Source organism: Pogona vitticeps, chromosome 2 (genome assembly GCF_051106095.1).
Source record: "Pogona vitticeps strain Pit_001003342236 chromosome 2, PviZW2.1, whole genome shotgun sequence".
Classification (NCBI taxonomy): Eukaryota; Metazoa; Chordata; class Lepidosauria; order Squamata; family Agamidae; genus Pogona; species Pogona vitticeps.
Genome location: NC_135784.1, coordinates 160,265,755 through 160,286,190, shown reverse-complemented (window position 1 = coordinate 160,286,190; position 20,436 = coordinate 160,265,755). Strand labels below are relative to the sequence as shown.

The window sequence follows — 20,436 nt, the reverse complement described above, 5'->3', positions numbered from 1 at the left end:
TCCCGTTTCATTTTTACAAATTATCTTCCATTGAAATTGATCTCTTTCTAGAGCTATTGCAGATCAAAGGAAGGTCTGAGAACCAGGAAAGGCTCCTTTAGACACCAAATCATTACATGTCCCCCTCCCAAATTTTGAAAACAGTAAACAGCTGAGGTGCAAGGGAAACGGTTCTTAAGATCCTACCTTTTCCCCTCAAGACAAACATCTCCCTCTACAGCCTTCCCAGGGCAATTTGATGCATCCCATGGTCCCTGCAATGTCTTCCTAGAGCCTCAGAATTGCCTTTTGTGACTCACTTTCTACTTTGTCTCCTGCTGGCTTGGTCTAAGAAAGGCATCTTGGTACCTTAAAGCACTGTATTTAATGTGCCAAACACTGAGTTGCGTTCATTTAGTATTTTTCACTTGATCTTTTTCAAACTTTTTTTTCACATTCTTTCTCAAACCTCTGTACAGTAATAGTATCTGTGGAAGATCAGTGCCAACTCCCCCTTGCACATGCCAAAGAATGCAGAAGTATTTATTGGACCAAGCCATGGTCTCTGCCTCCCTATAGTGGCTAGTTCTAGTAAATAAACCCTAGAAATACTGTACATATTACTGAGGTCTTCTTATTTAGTATTCTAATCCCACAGATTGGAGGCGGCCCTAGTGTACTATGTAGCTAGAGAAAAGCTAACGTTCAAAGCTGACAATGGAAGCCTTGATTAGTGAAATGTGTGGCCCCTGATAAAGTATGACAGGAAAAACAGATTTTACAGCTACAGTGTGGCATCACAGCAATGGCCACCACACCAAATTTTATTTTTGATGCCTTCTTCTCTCACCTGATTTTTGTACCATCTTGATGAAAAGTTCTGAAAACCAAAACTTGCCGAAGCTCTACATTATAGCCATCTTAATAAAAGATATGTACTGCATTTTATTTCTATTTACAACTATACTGCTTTGTTGATTTTTTTAATGAAACTGTCTTTTTAAAGATCTAGATGTACCATATATCTAGTTTACTTGGCAAACAATTCATAACAGTAATGGCCAACATGTGTATTTGCAGAGGGCACAACCAAAACAAATTTACAGAAGAGATGACAACCATCACTAAAATCCTTTTAATCAAGCAAAGGCCTAGGTTTTGCACTGTCTGGGCTCAGCTGACACCTATGGCTTCCAGATTATTGATGTCCCTGTTGTTTGTTCCAATGGCTGCTTGAAATTGTACTGTTGCCCTTTAATTCCTCATTCTTATTTAGGTAAATGTTTCCCTTGGCATTTAGCCCAGTCGTGTCTGACTTCTAGGGCGCCGTGCTCCTTCCCATTTTCAAGCTGTAGAGCCAGCATTTGTCTGAAGAATTTCTGTGGTCACGTGGCCAGTGCGACTAGACACAGAACGCCATTACCTTCCCACCCTGGTGGTACCTATTTACTCGCATGTACGTGCTTTTAAACTGCTAGGTTGGCAGGAGCCAACACACTCCTGAGATACATCAAGCGTGGCATGTGTCTTTCCTGTTTTCTTCTTTACCATTGGGTGAGAAAATAAATATTCATTGCTCTTAAAGTTTGGCAAAGCTACTAACAGCAGCATAAAGTTCTTGCAACAGCTAGAACCATTTTCCAAATGAACCCTTCTCTAGAGTTTTCTACAGCTAACTAGCAATATTTGAGAAAAGGGCTCTTGAACCTACAAGTTACTCTAGGAAACAGCTTAGGCATCTTTATTTTGATCATAAACTTTATTGAAAAAAGTCTAAAATATTTGGAAAGTATCAGTTCAAGATTTTCTTCACACTGTAAATATGCTAAGTAGCATATTTGGGTAAGGAACAAAAAATACTAATTTCACAGATCTAATTCTGGCCCTTTTGGTGTGATTTATTTCAGAAGTGCCTTTGCCAGAGATAAGTCACAGAAGTATTTGCAAGAGATGGATCGGGGCTTAAAGGAGTTGGTGATTTTTGCTATATTGAAAGGAAGCCACCAGGAGTCTGGATTTCAGGCGATCAGCTTCCAGTTCTCGGAAAAATGAGTTATCGTCATTGCGCATTATCATGTCTTGTAGCTCTTTAATCTCTTTCTCCATTTTTGATCTCAGTTCATGTTTCACTTTGTGTAGTGTCTGAAAGAGACAAGAAGGGTTTAGATGAGCAGTTCACTTCATTAACAGCTCTGAAAATACAGTGGGAAGACTTACTTTTACATGTGCTCTCTCTCGGGTCTGGATTTCATTACGTTCTTCTGAGACGGCTTCTGCCAGCATTGAAAACTACACAGAACACAAAGAAAGTTAATGTTTTGTAGATGGACACCCCACCCCATACCCTTGGGGGATGGGAAGGAGGGAATCCTACCTGGTCCTTATAATAGTTCTCCATGGATTCTAGTTCATCCTGATGCTGCCGCCTTTGCTCAGCACGCTTCTCCTTAGCATATGCTCTTAGCTCGTGCAGTCTCTGCTTCTGAATTTCCAATCCTTCCTCAAACAGGTTTTTAAATATCTGTTGGACAAAACATTCACAGGCATAAGGTCTTTAAGAAGAAACCAACGCTGCTCTGCCTGAGGCACTCATTAGTTATACACTGTTTTCAACCACCAACAAGGATCCTGCATACCTATCTGCCAACTGGGCAACCCGCCATACATCTAGGCTTGCAGTCCTACAAAGAATCATGCCAAGTAAAACTGGTGAACCCTTCAGGTGCCACTGGACTCTTCGCCATTGTTTTGTTGTTGGAGACTAAGATGGCCCAGTCACACACACACACACACACACATACCAGTTTGGCACTAGTCCCAATAGAAGAGGAACTTAAGTTTCTTGACATAAGGACCTCACGATAAAGGGCTCGGACAAGAGAATAATTCCTGTGTTAACAGGTGCAGCCCTCTGGGCCATGGCCAGATTTCATGCTATACGGATTTAGGAAGTGTCTTAACTACCTCAGTGGGGTAGGCTTGATCATTGGGGTATCTTTGCACCAGATGTCTCAACTCAATTTTCACCACCACTAATATAAGAAATATCTTCTTACATAGCTTATCCACCCCTGCCCCCCACGTGATGCAGACATTTCTAGGTTACTAGTGTGTAATGCACAAAACTACACCTGAATCATGTACATTGGTCCAAAGTGTAACATACAGACGTATCAGTCTATTTCTGGCACATAGAAGATTTTGTGTGTGTTTAACCATAAATCAATTCCTGCTTACTTCCACATCTGCAATTTGGAAAAAAAGATAGGAAAATGCATTTTTGTGTGCAACTTCCTCTAATTACACATTTTAAATTCACCTTTCATTAATAAGCATTTTCTAAGTTGAGAACTACCTCACACAGCCTGGAAAAGCAGGTGATCTAAAAGATAGCTATGTTCCAATGTGCAGCTTAATCCAGGAAGGGCGAATTAGGTTGGTTTCCTTAGGAGTGTGGACTGAGCGAACGTCTACCCCATCCCTGGTCTCAGACCTATTCATGAAAACCAGAGCAAGGGTCCTCCAGCATTCCCAGGGTGAGATCCTGTTACTGACCTGTTCCTCCCGTGTCCTGGCCCTCATCATCTTCGCCCGCAACTGGACTCTATAATCCTGGTAATACTTTTTGGATCTGGCAATTTGCTGTCTTCTCTCCCTCAGTTTATTCTGAGTATATTTCTGCCGATGAATGCGCTGCTGAAACTCTTGCTAAAAACAAGAAATATTTTTTTTAAAAAAACTAATTTCCCTGAAGAAAAAGGAACTAACACCGCCATTTTCTGGAACAAAGCAGCAATCCTCTAACTTGGAAGCTGTGAATGTCCTTCTTCTGTTGGGATAGCAGAGCTACAACAAAATCCAAACAGCAGAGAATTTCTCCAAGGTTTATCACCTTCCTGTCTCCCACTCTGTTACCTGCATGAGTAAGTCACCACTGCCCCGAACCATGCAAACAGCAGGAGAGCTGATTGTCCTGCTGCCTCTGGCAGGAGAAACCGCAACGTTCACGGCCACCCACCATCACGGTCCCTGCAAACCAGGGCCTCCCATTGAGGACACCCTGGAGCGGCACAAAGGGCAAACGGGTTCTGCAAAGCGAGAGCAAGGCCACATTTCAGCAAGGCTGCAGGAGGCCCTCTTGGCAGCGAAGCAAGTGCTCCGCCTCCTCATAGTACTCCGGCTTGCAACTCATGTGCTTTGTTTGTCATGCAGCTGTTTACTCCTGGGGCTCTGGAAATGAATTTTATGTGGCAGAGTAGAATAGGCCTGGTTTTCTGACACTGTGGCATTGCGACTCCCATCATCCCTCAGCAGCACAGCCACGGGTCAGATGTGCTGGGAGATGCAATCCAACAACATCACGTTAGCCCTCTCTTTCATGTGGGCTGAAATCTATTTTAATACAATGTCTGTTTGGGAGGCTACAGTTAAAATGTTGATAGTTCTGCTATAAAACACACATATGTAAATACATCTGTTTAGTGCCCAGAGCAATCTATGTGTGTGCATGGGTACACACATGCACAAACACACACAGAGAGACTGTGTGTATTTAGCGTTCCTAGTGTCTTCCAGAAAAATGGCTTATACAGTAAGTATCTGCCTAGAAATCAACCAGAAGCTTGTTGTTCAAACCTACCAGCCTTCTGTTACGCGCCTGTTCTTTCTTGATGAGGTCAACCAGGAGGTCATGCTTCTTCAGAGTTTCTAATAACTGAAAGAGAAGGAGGACGCAGATTGCATTCAAGACTATTCCCCCTGCCCGCCCCAACACTTCAATCTTCTCCACAGCATCTTCTGTAACATATTTCAAGAAAACTCTTGGCACTGTCTAATCTGAGCCCACTGCCTCCATCAAGACATCCCCCAGGAATCAAGTCACAAGGAAAGCTGGTCCACTTTTAAAAAGAGAGAGACATTCTTCCATTTGAGCCCCTTTCTCACAAAGGCAGTGAGAGTGTTTTGTAGCACTCCTCCAAGAGAGAGTTCTTGGCCTCGGTTCCCTCCTCAGCTTCCCCCTGGCATCTCCTTCAGTCTCCAACCTCACAATATGATCAGAGGGTACAAAGCTGCTTGGAAACTACCTCAGCTACTCCTATGTCAGCTGGCAAAATGGCTGTATAATCCGTTTTATAGGCTTAACAGGGCTGCAGAGAGAAAACAAGCAGCAATACTGGATGCGTGTTTACTCAGACGTTAGTTCCACTGTGTGGCCAAGAAAGCATGAGCAGCACTCCAGCCTTCACCAGTGTTGACCCCCTGTTCCGTTCCCTCTTTAAAAGGAGCTGTTGCTCACTTTAGCCTTGAAAGACAAGTCACCTCACTCTGAAGCTTCAGTCCATTTCGGCCGGTAGGAGATTTCAGCTGTTCTATCTGTGCAAGCTGCTGCTGCCACATCTTGTTCATTGTTGGGCGGGAAATGTGCAGATGGGGGAAATCTTCCAATAGCCGAGGCAAGAGATCATTCTCCTTGATCCTCACTGTGGGAGGAAGGCAGACGTCAGCAGCAACTAGCTGGAGAAGTCATTTGACATTATACCGCCCAGTCTTTAAGCTTTCCATGTCTTTTCTAGGGCAGGAGGGGGAGCAGGGGACCCTCTCTAAACCTGCACCAGGCTACCCAGTGGTCAAGGGGATAGCAAGGAGACTCCAACCACATCTTGAAGACTTCATGGTCCCTACCCCTAACAGCCTGCAGGCTGATCTCTCGCCACTGAGTCCTTCTATTACAGCATTTCCCTGTAATCTCTCTCTCTCTGTCTCACTTTTCTTTTTTTAAAAAGATCTCTGCCCTGTGTGTGTGTGTTTTTAAGGTCACATGGAATTAGTCTAAATGTGCACTAAAAAAATCTGGACTTTTTGTCCTATGTAAATAGTTTACATGGCACACACATACATGATACTAGACCACTGCAAGAGCAAGCTTTTTTAACACCAACTGGGAATCACAAGAAGCCTGATTCCATTAGTTCTGATTTCCGAAAAGTCATCAGATACAATCCATCCACTTCCAAACATGCCTTTCCACTCTTATGGGCACAGACTAGTCTCTTCATACTTCAAAAATTAAAAGTGCAAACAGAAAATCTCAGATAGCTGGAACTGGTGCCTGATGACACATTTTGTGTTTTTGTGTGTGCAGTCCTACGGTATCTCAGTCAGGGGGAAAGCCCTGAAAAACATTCCACTGACGTTAGCAGAAATCATCTTACACCATTTAAGACTTTATCTTTGTGTCCACGTGGTGGCGCTGTGGGCTAAACCGCAGAAGCCTGTGCTGCAGGATCAGAAGATCCGGCAGTCGTAAGATCGAATCCACGCAACGGAATGAGCACCCGTCGCTTGTCCCAGCTCCCGCCAACCTAGCGGTTCGAAAGCATGCAAATGCGAGTAGATAAATAGGGACCACCTCGGTGGGAAGGTAAACAGCGTTCCGTGTCTAAATCACACTGGCCATGTGACCACGGAAAGATTGTCTTCGGACAAACACTGGCTCTATGGCTTGAAGAGCGGGATGAGTGCTGCCCCCTAGAGTCGGACACGACTGGACAAAAATTGTCAAGGGGAACCTTTACCTTTACCTTTCCCCCAAAACCATCTCAGCCATTTGAAACAAAAGTGGAAAAAAGCAAGTGGGCCCTCAAAAAGTGCAATCCAACATGTACCTCCAGTAAGCAGAACACTCCCATACACTGAAGGCAGATCCTGGATCCAACCTTTCGGATTTGGTGCACATCTCAACTTAAAATAAAGTCCGGTGTTCAAAGAATCTCTGTATTTTTTTTTTCCAGGTAGTTAACCCTTCAACTCTAAAAGTTCTGAGCTGAAGCTCAGAGAATACAGGTCAAAAAGCACATTTGCATAGATTAGTATCCATTGTTACCCCCCTAGTTGGTATTCTCAAACAGTTTACAAATTCTTGTGAAAACCTGTATCTTGGAGGAAAAAAAGCCAAAAACTGTTTCAGATTGCCCATACTGACAAAGAGGTCTAAATCCAGAGATGAAGATCCAGTCTCAAAAACCTACCCCAGATGCAGCAAAAATATATGCGACCCTTATCTCTTAGCCATCAGTAATGGCCAAAGGGAGCTTCTCTCAGGAGAACAAAGCACGGGAAGATTCCAAGCCCAAGAAGCCAGAGTCGTTACGCTCCTCTGAAAAAACCCCATCCTGGGAGGGCAACACCAGTACTAGAGCTGACACACATTGTTCCCTGTCCCACTGCAGCCAATGGGAGGGACATTGTTCAAAAGAAGAAGAGGAAATAGGCCACTCCACCCTTCTTCTTGGTGGGAGCCCAGGAATGCTTCATCTAAGCCTTCTCTGCCTTCATAATTCACCCTAAACATCCCAGTACAATGACCCTATCTGATAATAAATGAGGAAAAAAACAACTGTTCTGGAATTTGAACTTTGCACAGTAACTCCACAAAAGTACATAGAACTTAGAAACACACTCCTGAGATGCACTCCCCATTGAGGAGCAATATAAAAGGGCTTTTCACTATGAATGGAGATCAGGCAGGGCCATTTGCTCGAGAGATCGCATCTCACACACCGTGAGCTGAACGTGGAGTGAGAGCAGCTGCTTTCCAAGTCAGTCACAGAGGTGTGGGAAAGGAAAACTGGGCTACAGGTATTAACACAGATGCACTTGAGTTCTCTGGGAAGAACACCCAAGCTGAATAAGCATCTCTTTTATGGTTTACTTGGAATATAAATGGTGAGGCATAAAACCCCTCCCGCCAGCTAGACGGAGATTAGAAGGGCCAGCAGAGCCGAAAGGAATGCCGCATCGGGAACCAGCCCTCTGGAAAGGCTTCTCAGGAAGGCGCTAGGCTGTGGGAACAGCCTGCATTGAACGTCCATGGGTAAGAAGTAGCAAGTGAATTCTGCTTCCTTTACAAAAAGTCTAGACATATGGAGATCATAAGAGAAATGCTTTCACTGGTATACGTTGGCCAAGCGCCAGTCATCTTGGCCTTCAGCCCATGCTTTCAAAAGACGCCAGGTTTTCTACCCAAGAATGTTCTGTGGTTCTTACGTGGAGCTGCTTTCTTTGGCTTTGCAAAGCCTCCCCTTGAAATCCATTGGTTGAACTTCGGATTCCTGGGTCTAGTTTTTTGAGAGTAAATCTTTGCTGCTTGTGAGATTCTTGGAGGTCCTTTAAATACACGTTCCTTGTATTTTTGTTCCTAAATGCAAGCACAAAGGGAAACAGTTACTCAAGTGCAAGCACAGCCAAAAAGAACCTCTGGCCATCAGTAAAGAGATTTGCATAGATTGGGCCAAATCTTTCAGTACAGCAAAGATAGAATTCCACAAGTTTCTGCACATTATGATTTTATGCTATAAAAAGTGCCTTGGTTGATCTGCAATCTTGAGATCTAAAAATCCGTTTTTCTTTGTACACCCCTGATGAGATGCAGGTCGTAGACACAGAAGAGTTCTCTTGACTCAGTATAAGTTGGCTCTGTGTATCCTGATGCCATTGGTGCAAACATCGCCACCGCAGAGACGTTAGCGACGTTGCCATGACCATACTTTATGGCTTTTGGGCGTAAGTGAAAGCTCAAATTAATTGGAAGGATTATTTCTGAAAGGCAGGAAATCCTCTCCAAGAACATGAGGAAAGGCAACGTCACCCAAGAAAGACTCGGTGGTTTTTGTTTTCTTCCTTACCATTTCCTTGGCTTTTGTTTTTAACTTTGCAAGTTCAAACTGTTCATCAGCTTCATAAGCTCTTAATTCATCTTCATAGGCTTTAGCTAAGAGCTAGAAAGCAAAGGAAAAGCTGGTCAACATTCACAACAAATTAACTGAAGTATTGATTCATTATACTGATAGGCTGCTTTTCTGTTATGTCCACTTCGTGGCCCATTCACAAAAACTAAATAAAACCAACAAAGCAGCAATAAAAGCTGAAGAGCTTAATAGCTGAAGCAAAAAGACAAGATCAGATAGTACTTTCAAAAGGTCTGAGGAAAAATTAAAGGAATCAGAAATTGTAAAAGGCATGGCTACCAAGAGTACAATAATTCATTGCTGAGACACCATGAGGTCCCCTCTCCTGTTTGCCACCCAACCCGCCTTGGCAAATGATGCTGCCTGGGGAAAGGCCTTTCAAGAATTCTCCTGCAGCACAGACAGAGGCATGCAGGAGACATTGGATCTTCAAATGCCCAGCTCCCAAGCCACAGATTGCTTTGAAAATCAGCACCAAGACCCTGGATCGCACTCAAAACAAGCCTGGCAGCTAGAACTTCAAAACAAGTACTGTAGGTGGAAAATCCCAGCTAGTAGACAGTAGCTGCATTTTGGTCTGAATGATCTTTCCGAGAAGTCTCCAGGAATGGATCCACCATACAGTGCAAAGTATGAATGACTGTGACCAGGTTGCTTTGATCCTGGAGGAGATGCACCTGATGCATCAGCTTCTGGCAAATAAAAGAGGGCTATTCCATGGAAGCCAGCCGGGTCTCCTATGACAAAAGCAGACTCAAGGAAGATATCCAGATCAGTTTGTTGAGCAAAAGCAGTCTGGCTGGAAGGTCTCAAACCCTACATTCAATGTACAGTGGTGCCTCGCTTAACGATGTTAATTGGTTCCATAAAAAAATCGTTATGTGAAAACATCGTTAAGTGAAACACCATTTCCCATAGGAATGCATTGAAAACTGGTTAATCCGTTCCAATTGGAACAGATTAATGCTTGCAATCATTAGCCCACCTCCTGAAACCTACGCAAACTTAATTTGGTGTTGTTCTGAGTCGTCGTTAATTTTTGGTGATTTTTTTCTCTCATTGAAAAGCATTGGACCGTCTGAGGCTTCAAACAGTTTAAGACGCTTTTACAGGAGCAAAAAGGGAGATCGGAAAGGTCTCTTTGATCTCCGTTTCCCTTTTAAAGCTCTTTCCGATCTCCCTTTTTGCTCCTGTAAAAGTGTCTTAAACTGTTTGAAGCCTGTTTTAAATGCTTGCAATCGTTAGCCCACCTCCTGAAACCTATGCAAACTTAATTTGGTGTTGTTCTGAGTCGTCGTTAATTTTTGGTGATTTTTTGTTTTTCCCTGATTGAACTCTATTGAACTGTCCGTCCAATGCATTTCAATGAGAGAGAAAACAAAAAATCATCAAAAATTAACGACGACTCAGAACAACACCAAATTAAGTTTGCATAGGGTTCCAGAGGTGGGCTAACGATTGCAAGCATTTAAAACATGTTCCAAACATTGTAAGACACTTAAAAATGAGCGAAAACGGAAGAGCTTCAAAAGCACTGAAGCCGGCTTCAGTGCTTTTGAAGTCCTTTCTGATGTCCGTTTTCGCTCATTTTTAAGTGTCTTACAATGTTTGGAACCTGTTTTAAATGCTTGCAATCGTTAGTCCACCTCCTGAACCCTATGCAACCTTAATTTGGTGTTGTTCTGAGTCGTCGTTAATTTTTGGTGATTTTTTTTATTCTCCATTGAAAGCCTTTGAACGGACCATTCAAAGGCTTTCAATGGAGAATTTAAAAAATCACCAAAAATTAACAACGACTCAGAACAACACCAAATTAAGTTTGCATAGAGTTCAGGAGGTGGGCCAACGATCGCAAGCATTTAAAACAGGTTTCTAACAGTTTAAGACACTTTTACAGGAGCGAAAAAGGGACATCGTTAAGTGAAATTCCCCCATAGAGAACATCGTTAAACGATGGGGGAAATTCCTCAAAGAAACCCATCGCTGTGTGAATTCATCGTTGTATGAAGCAATCGTTGTGCGAGGCACCACTGTATTGCCTTTTTAGTTGATCTAATAAAAATATTACTCCAAATATAAGATTTTAGAATTTGGAAAATAACTTTTAAGTTAAAGCATCGAAGTCACTTTTCTTAAAACGAAAGCCTGTTTAAGATATATTATTTAGCTGTTTATATAAGCAGAGGCTAAGTAACATCTAGTAAGCTTTTGAGTTCCAAAGTACTTTGCTCAAACCACATAACTAGTCTAAAAGAGACAAAGGTCAAAATCCTGTTCCGTAAAGTGTGCCTGCAGAAGTGTGATGCCTCTGGCAGAGGGAGCTTTTTGGTGATTAAAGACTTCTTCATTATATCCTGCAGCTTGTCTTGACAAATGAGTAATAAGTTGTATTGTGTGCAAACCATGAGAGCTGTGGGATGGAAGAAGGGAGTCTTTAATCACTGAAACAAAACACCACAAAACCCTACCTTCACATCTTCTATGGGAAAGCTGATGAAGTCCCCAAGCTTCTAGTGCAACAGGTCTATCTGCACAGCCCCTTCAGTTTTCAGAAAGCCTATGAATGGGCTTGCCCAGTAATGTTATCAGTCAGCTACATCATCTTGCTGCCATTACCTCTGCTCTCAGTTTCCTCTGGGCCTCTTCTCTTTGCAAGTGGTCCCGCATTTTTCCTGCTGGCCCTCTCATATCCCTCCAATGCACTCTGTCCAGCTGCCGGCTAGATGGAGGGGGCGAAGTAGAAAGGGAGCGCTGCCTACTGGGTAATCTCCTCAGGCGTGAAGTGGCTGTGAAAACAAACCAAGTGTTTCTAGTCACATTACCTGAATAGAGAGGCAGTTACAAGCATACAAAGAGGAGCAGATGCTCCTACAGCTAGCTACATGCGCAGCTACATGGTGTGGCAAAAATAAAAGAACTCCTGCTCTCAAAGCTTCTCCAACACAAATGCTCTGTCCCTTATTCCACATTGCAGCTTAGCACTTAGGTTCATTCCTTTGGGCCCCAAAACCCCTCACTTTCAGTTCTTAAATTAATGCAGTCCATAATACTGAGTATGAACACACGGCACCCATCACACAGGGATACAAACTGAACTGTAAAATACATCTTGTTCTCACAGACGTTCTGACATGCATGCAAAAAGCAGCAAATAACTAGTATATAATAAACACAATTCTTAGAATGGCTACCTGGTTCCGCTTTCACTTCCCGATAATCCATGACACTATCACTGTGCTGAGAAAGTTGATCCTCATCAGCCGACGACTCCTCCCTGGTTCGTTCACCCAAAGCACACTTTAACATCTGTGGTATAAACAGAAGTGCTTTCTTCTGTCATAGGTCATTCCACAGCATCTCCAATATCGTAATCTAGTCCTTATTCATCAACCAAAAAGGGCCCCCAGAATAAACTGCACACAACAGATGACATGCAATGAGTAAAATCAAAACAGCCCCCAACCCTCAGCCTTTTAATATTGAGGCACAAGACCAGGAAGAAGTAATAGGAGGTGGAGGGAAGCTAGTCGCCCCTCAATAGGGATCCTGAAATGGTCCTGCTCCCCACCTCATTTCCCACCAACTGAACACAGAGTCCCTACCTCACATACATCATCATGAGCTATCAAATCAATCCTTATACCTTTCTGGGGTGGTTTTCCCTTCCCTTCCTCTGAGGCTGTCCTGGGACGGTGCAGCTGGCCCAAGGCCAGACAGCCTGGCTTCTCATATTTGCTCCAAACAGAGATATCCCTGTCTTGTAAGTTGTGCTCATTTACTTCAGGCATGGTCTACATACAAAACAGCATAGATGGTGGGATCATGATCATCCTCCTCCTAAAATCCATTTCAGACCAAAGGTGAAGGATTATTTAAAAAATATTCTCTCATGTGAGAGCTCCCTGCAATTAGAAGAACTAGTGTGTCAGAAGGAAAGGTTCTGATTTTTTCTTTGCTGCTCCAGTTTTGGAGAGAATTCACACAAATGGATACTCCAAAAATGATTCCACCGTCTGAAGTGGTAGGGCCTTTTCTACCACCTCAAGATCTCAGTGACTCTTTCCCATGTGTATTCTACTACTTGTGGAGTATGTATGTATGTATGTATGTATGTATGTATGTATGTATGTATGTATGTATGTATGTATGTATGTATGTATTGACTGACTGACTGACTGACTGACTGACTGACTGACTGACTGATTGATTGATTGATTGATTGATTGACTGACTGACTGATTGACTGATTGATTGCATTTATATGCCGCCCATCTAGACATAGTCTACTCTGGGTGGCTCACAACATACAAGATAAAAACAATTTAGAATATACATAATTTTACATAGATAAAAACAAAACGATATAAAATATAATATCGTAGATTTACAATTTTAACAAAATTAATGTAAGTATACTGCTGATTACTTTCCTTACATAATCTACTTCTCTTACACACCTGGCCAATGCTGACAAGCCTTTAGAATCAAGTCTATGATGATTAAGGTGTAGATTTTAAAAATCAGTAGTTTCCCCTAACTAGTTTCTAGATTGCCTGAAGAAACTTCCCAGAAACAGTGAAGTACAGCTTTGAGCTGTCCTACACCACTCACACATTTCCCCCAATTGTTCGCTCTGGAAGAATATTACAATACATTAAGTGAAGACAGAAACAACAAGAGTGGATGATGCTTACTTACCCTATCTAGTTCATTCAGCCTGCGAGAAAGTTTCTCTGACATTCCATGCAGCTCCTGGCGAGACAGCGTTTCCTTTGCTCGTCTGCGGTGAAAAGGTTCTTCATCAAGGGAGTCTGTCAGGGTGCAGCTTTCATTCTGGCTGGAAAAACCCCAAGTTGTCAGGCTGTAAGTCCACTTTTCTATTTTATTTCTTTAAAGAGTTTCTATTCACCACACCTTAGCCAAAAAGAATCCCACAGCTGTGCACAAAGGTCAGCAGTAAGACGTGTGTTCATTTCAGCCAGACTTTGGTCCTGTGTATCAAGGACTCAGCCTTTAGCATCCCAGTGAGAGTTCACGTAGGAGTCAAAATAATTTCACTAGTTGCCCTAAATCTTTGGCTTCATAACTGACACACCATTCCCTCAGAAGGGAAAACTCATGTTTCAATAATCAATGCCTAGTTTTTGCAACTAGTGTTTTGATAAAATAACGGAAAAGGGCAGACCTATTATGACCCTCTAGCATCCCTAGTAAGTGGCTCTGAACCTTGGCCCCCAAACGTAGCTGGACTGCAACTCCACTGGACGCCAGTCAACCTGGTCGGTAGGCAGGGAGTCTAAGGGCATCAAGGGGACTCCAAGTTGAGAATGTTATCAAATGTTAGTTGATGAGTGCATTGGAACAACTCCCAGAAGCTCTAAATAAAGCAAGCAAACTTCACCCGAGCACATGCAGTCTAGAAGAAGCACATACCTTTCTCCAGTGAGCCCATTCCTTTGTTTTGGCCTTGTGCTTTGTAAAGACGTGGACTTGGGCAGGACATCCAGATAACAAGGAGCTGGTGTGTACTGAATACTCTCATCCATTTCCTTTGAGAGAGGGAAGAAACGTCTCTCATTGGAGAAGGCAAGGATACAGTTAAAAAGAGCGGCAGGTGCTGAAATTCCCCAGTCCAATCAAAGGCTTCCAAATAGGATTGCTATGATATTAAAGCAGCTCAAGGCCTCAACAGCACTTCAAGTTACAGCATTTATTACAGTTGGACTCCCTTAGCCAAAAGATTAGTATCCACTGATTCACTTATCCATGGTCCATGCCCATTGACTGCGTCCGGCGCCGCAGGAGAGTGAGCGAGCAGCGCAGCACAGAAAGTCCAGGTGAGGGCCCTGCCCATATTCGGGGAGGGGGGTGTCATGGTATAATTAAGGTTAAAATGTGAATTATGAACAGGATATATAGTTATGGAAAGTTGTAGAAAGAATCCATATTGGTTCTGTGTTAGCATGATTTTGTGCCTTGAGAATGTTTTCACCACGAGGTGAATGGAAAGTTCCATGTAAGCAGCCTTGTCCTGAGATGGTAAGGAGCCAAGACACGACACCCTTGTTTGGATCAAGACCCAAGATGAGGAGATGGGAAAACAACACCTGTACTTCTCATGGCAACTGGAGGCGTGGTGAGGGGAGACTGTCCTTTACGCCTATTGGTTAACATCTTGAAAAACGAAGGAGAAGGGCGGTGCCATTAAGGAAGAAAATGGAGGATGTGAACAGGAATAAAAAAAACTAGAGACTTGACTTCATTTTAGGTCTGAGAACTAGAATGAAGGATTGAGTTCCAGATGCTAGTTTTTAGTGTTTTGCTAAGATGTAGTTTAGAGAAAGAACAGAGGAAGGGGAGCTATGCCTTGCCTGCCTTCCAAGCAGCTTTTTAGGATTTTATTTCATTTTTGCTAGATGGAATTTGTTAAGATTCTTACTGCAATATCTTATGGAAATGTAATTTATGCTTCGCTTATGCAACAAACTGAATACTAAATACTTTATTTTTCTAATAAAACAATTATACTTAAAATCCTAAGTTTGGTCTCTTGAACAGCAAATCTGCTAAGCCTGCTTCCAGAATAATAGAAGGGCCACAGAGTGCTACTAGAGTCCTTTTTTGCCTGAGCTTTGCTCGTCCTGGCAGACGCCAAAGCTCATGATTTTATTTTTGTTTTTTCTCTCTTAATTACTTATTAGAACAGACTTGTGGAAAGGGGTTTGTGTCACTGCCTGGCTGGGTTACCCGGGCTCTGCTCAGCTAATTAGGAGTGCACATACGCCTGGACCCTCTCTGTTCGACCATCAAGAATCCTTTAGGGGATCTTGGTGCTGACAGGGGGAATTGGCACCCCCTGGGCAGCCCTCTGGAGGACACACCAGCCTGGAGGGTGCCTGCTGATTTGGGCACTCGAGGTCAAAAGGGTCAAAATGGGAGGGGTCTTATACATGGGGGCGTCTTAAATATGGAAAAATATGGTAATACCTAGCATGGTCTCCTCTAGTGGCCAGTTCTGGTCATTAAAACATTTGTTTCTGGTTTTTTCCCCCTTTTACCATGCTATATATGCAGTGTTCACTATTATCCACAGTTTTGAGTATCCACAGGGGGCTTGAAACCTATCCCCATCAGATATGGGTGTCCTACTGTACTAGGATTGCCACCTAGAAAGATATTTTGTGTTCTGAGTGGCCAGCATCTGACAAACCATCTCTTTAAAAACCTAAGTGTTCAAAAAAAAATAATCAGGAATACAGTCTTTTCAAGCCTCACCATGAGTCACAAAGCCTTGAGACAGAGTACGTTTTAAATTTGGAAATGATTTCCAAGTTCCTTTAAGGCAGGGAGAAGCTGCCATAACAAAGGCGGTGCACATCCTACAAACCAACACTGTGGTCATTTACACTGTAAATCTGATGCAACAAAAACAAATTCTGAATTTCATGCTCTACAATAACTGTACAAACAGCACTTCCAGGCTTCTCCCTCCTCCAATGACTCCAGCTTTTCATCAAGGACATCCAGCAAATTCCTCTTTAAAACCCACATCTTCCAAAAAATGTTGGGAATCCTCATCCCCTCCACACACTAACTAAGCCACGGGGCACGCAAAGGAGCGAAACCCATTCACCACCATTCCCATCAGAGCCTTTCCCCTCGTAGTCTTTTGTATGAATTCGAGATTGCAAGCTACTTGGGACAGAGAGACATTCTTCTATTTATTTTGTAAAGTACCAAAACAGTGATGCCCCAATAAGAACAACCGCCAGAACCTTACAGGAAATTTACACTGGAGTCAGTATAATTAACTAATTGCGGTGGTGAATTGCTGCTAATCCATTAGCTGCCCTCACATTCCTCATCAGGTGCCAGTCATGCAACTTGGTGCACGATAAAGAACCAGCAATACGTTCATTATCAGCAATTCACTGCCACGGTTTATGCAATCACACTTACGCTGACATAAATCCTCAAGAGAATTCTGACCAGTACATACATACCATAAGAACATTCTGATCTTGCATTCTATGAGATGGAAATCTTGGATTTTTAATTACATTCCAACAAATTTGTTTTATTTTAATGTTGGACATTACTAGGGGTGGAAAAGTAACCCAGTTACTATAAACAGAAATGTTTTATATATAAGTACTCATGCACTCTACATGTTATGGATGATGAATAATCAGCTACCTTTCCTGCATCCACTTTATCATCTAGCACAATTTCATCAGCTACATCCTCTGCATCTACTTCTGATGTTTGCTCATCATCTCCAGCTGGATGTTCTGCCAGAAGAAACAACAAGAAATCAATACTGGAAATCAATTTCTGCATAGACATATACAAATACAAGCAACCCACAGGTTCAAGGGACTATATTTGTAAGTGGCAGCAAGTGATAAGCTCAAATTAGAAGATATTGTTATTGTTATAACCTTACCACCTTCTGAAAACTGAAGACCTTTATAGCTTTTCTGCCAGGATTACCTCTCTTAGAACATTTTAGTTGTAAATTTAACCACAGTCTCATAGAAAGTATGTGTTTTGTGTATTCGCGAAGTATATGTTTTCTTTGTCTCTTTCCTACCATCAGCTAACAAGCCATATTTTCTGGAACTGAGTCTCTGCAGCAATGCTGTCCTGCTAATGTGTATTCAGCACTTTATTTGCCAGGAACAGACTTAATCGGTTCGCAGAGCAAAAGGCAACTGATGGTTCACAAAAAAGAAGTGTCCTTGTGGTCAGTAATATCGCACCCAATCTTTAACCTATGTTACATGGCTTCACAGTGCAATACACGAGTCTATTTATACATACAAGTGATCAATTTCAATGGGTCTGGTTTCCATGTGTAAAGGGTTAAAACCTTTACTTCCATCCCCGCCCCCCCCCCCCCAGTGTCTTGAGAATGACAGAGCCGGGCAAAGGAAAGGAAGATCTGATAACAGCGGCCACAGCTTGATATAAAAATTCCAATTTCCAGGTTAGGACGTGAGAGGATACTAAGCACATGTAGCACAGACTGACCCTTAGGGCAAGGTTGGTGGTGCTGTTAGACTCCAGCCCCCACTAGCAGTGCTTCAGCATTGATGGGATATGGAGTCCAACAACCTGGAGGACTACTGTTGTTACACCGCTGCCTTGGAACGACAGCACTTATCATGGTACGTTAAAATCAGAACAAGAAAGATACTGTACGGTCAAGCCCACAAGCCAATACTTTTTACAAGCACTGGATTTTCAAATATCTACACTCCCAACCCTCCTACCCAAGAATAAAGTCAGCACATCAGAACACTGGTATTGAAAACACATTAAAATATATTTCAATATTTTATTTATTTATTTATTTATTTATTTATTTATTTATTTATTTATTTATCTTATATGCCGCCCACACTACCTGAAGGTCTCTGGGTATGAATCAAAAACATTTTCTTACCAGATGTGGTCCTTGATGGAGAAACAGCACCTGGAAGGGGTGCAGACTCTTGCTCAGGGGGTTCTGCAAACTGCAAGAAAGTTCAAAATCCGTGTCTTAAAAAATAACTTTGACATATAGATAAAAATCATTCAAATCAAAGGAGTTCCCACAGTGATCCATTAATTAAATACCACTCTAAATATCACAATATTTTGGATTTATTTTTCAAAGACACAAAGGCTCAAACCTTCTTGACAGACTCGCATGGTTGTAAATGTTGATCACCTCACCAGTCATAAGTGTTAATCTTCCATTTACATCTTCCTATTCCCTCCTCTCAGGTTCTGCGGCTCCGGGGATCCCCTTTCAACTTAGGGAAGCATTTAGGAGTTGGGGGCGGGGTGAGCCTTAATGTACAAAAATATCTGCTGCTTGCTCCACTGGTGATGATTTTTGGATATTAAAAGCTCCCTCCCAAAGGCTTCCCCAGGTCAAGAGAGATATCTCGAGACCCTCAGCACCTCTTAATGTCTGCAGCTGATGACATAATCAGCATTTATGACTGCAGAGCTGCGTAACAGGATTACATTGCTATCTATTTCAATTTATTTCATACAAGTTCCTCCATTTCTCATCTTAAAAAACTGCAATTATCCGTAATATGCTCTGATTCAAACAAACATACATACATATATTTCTGGACTGATATATTACAGTTCTCATGATAACCTTGTTCATCCATTTCCTTGAACGGGTACACTAAACCAGCAGAATTCTACAGTGCCACAAAGCAGGCGCTGGCAATACTGAAAGAAATGTGAGAAGGTTTCGCACTTACATCACAGGAAGCAAGACTTTGTGGCTTAGCTGGTGGGGGTAGTGAACCTTTGGGCGAGCTTCCACTGCCTCTGTCAGCTGGGTACAGGGACCGAGGCACAGAAGGTTGGTACGGTGGCTGCAAAAGAATTGCTGGACGAATTGGTTCTCCAAGCTTTTTCGCACTGGAACTCAACTGTTCTCTAGGCAACTCAGCAGATTTTGCCATTCCTTAAAGGGAAATAGTCGAAATTCACTTTAGTCACACAGCTAAACAATATTTTTTGGAAACACTGGATCTGTCATAGAAACAAGCAAATCATGTACAGGATTAGGAAGTGCTGATTAAAGGATTTCAGAAAATCTTGCATACATCCAGTTTCCTTTAAGATTTACCAAAGTACTTCAAGATTTTATTTAATCAGAAAAATAAACAGCTATGAGTTGCAGAGTAATTTTTAAAAAAGGTAAGCTTCCTGCCTGCTCCTGGATCACTAAATAAAGGTCAAACCCGGGTAGTGGAACGTGTAACAACTAAATTCATTATTAAATTATATTTCAAAGCCAGAAAACAGATCAAGGGTCAAATGGCACATTGCACAAAATCCTGTTGCACAAATTGTGCCTGTGGAAGGGTGATTATGTCACCAGCAGGGGGAGATTTTTGGTCACTGAAACTCCATCTTTCCATCTCATCGTTCCCACACAATAAAAAAAGATTACATAGAGTTCAGAAAAGCTGCAGGATTTTGGCCACTACTGTCATTATAAACTTAAATTCCATTAGTGATCATGATTCCAGCATGACTTAATGACTGAGCAATCAGACTTGCAAACAAAGTATGTATTTACCTCTCAATGACCAATCACAATACAAGGCAAGCAAATTCGAAAACTACAAAGGGTTAAAAAAACAGTGGCGACAATTCTGTTTTCAGTACTTAAAGAATTCCCTTTTCTAATGACATGCAATCAATTTTACTCGAAGGTTTTTTTTTTGAGGAAACACACTCACCTTCAGTTTTTGTAACATGAACCCTTCTCTTGCTGGAGAGTATATTAGATGGTGCTCTAAAAGCTTCAAGGTCTTCAGATTCAATGATTCTCTTTGATATTTCTCTTTCTGCTGGTAACTCTTTGAGAAGTTAATACTGTATTGGCAGCCTCTGAATACGAATGTTGATTCATGCAGTCGTATAACTCACGGGAGGCCTCCTAGGAGGCCAAAGTAGTGCAGAAAGAAAGACCTCCCTCTCTGCCCATGACCCATAAAGAAGGTCTGTCTGTGGCCCTCTTCCCCGAGTTCTACCAAGGCTTCTGTGCTGGTGTGGCTTCCTCACCAGCTGCCCTCCACTGGCAGGCTGGAGGCATTCACCTTGGGAGGGGGGGCAAGGGCAGACAAGATGATTTACTGGGTCCAGCCCCCCCCTCAATTCCCTGGCCATACCCCAGAGTGCAAAGAAA

At 42.5% G+C, this 20,436-nt stretch overlaps 1 protein-coding gene across 5 annotated transcripts in view; it reads right to left on the bottom strand.

The window, feature by feature from the left end:
• Positions 1-1,719: 1,719 nt before the first annotated feature.
• CEP95 (centrosomal protein 95) overlaps positions 1,720-20,436 on the bottom strand; it is a 29,673-nt gene continuing 10,956 nt past the window's right edge. For 3 of the 5 annotated variants that reach the window (XM_020782380.3, XM_020782390.3, XM_020782403.3), the window contains 16 exons: positions 19,988-20,107; positions 18,995-19,203; positions 18,175-18,244; positions 16,923-17,017; positions 14,160-14,275; positions 13,425-13,563; positions 11,918-12,032; positions 11,343-11,512; positions 8,664-8,756; positions 8,026-8,176; positions 5,299-5,459; positions 4,619-4,693; positions 3,535-3,687; positions 2,354-2,500; positions 2,197-2,268; positions 1,720-2,121 (listed from right to left, as the gene is read on the bottom strand). In XM_020782380.3, coding sequence (XP_020638039.3) covers positions 1,942-2,121; positions 2,197-2,268; positions 2,354-2,500; positions 3,535-3,687; positions 4,619-4,693; positions 5,299-5,459; positions 8,026-8,176; positions 8,664-8,756; positions 11,343-11,512; positions 11,918-12,032; positions 13,425-13,563; positions 14,160-14,275; positions 16,923-17,017; positions 18,175-18,244; positions 18,995-19,203; positions 19,988-20,107 — 2,066 coding nt within the window. In that variant the 3' untranslated portion in view covers positions 1,720-1,941. The remainder of the gene's footprint in view (positions 2,122-2,196; positions 2,269-2,353; positions 2,501-3,534; positions 3,688-4,618; positions 4,694-5,298; positions 5,460-8,025; positions 8,177-8,663; positions 8,757-11,342; positions 11,513-11,917; positions 12,033-13,424; positions 13,564-14,159; positions 14,276-16,922; positions 17,018-18,174; positions 18,245-18,994; positions 19,204-19,987; positions 20,108-20,436) is intronic. The other 2 variants (XM_020782394.3, XM_078384573.1) reach the window with 1 other exon arrangement.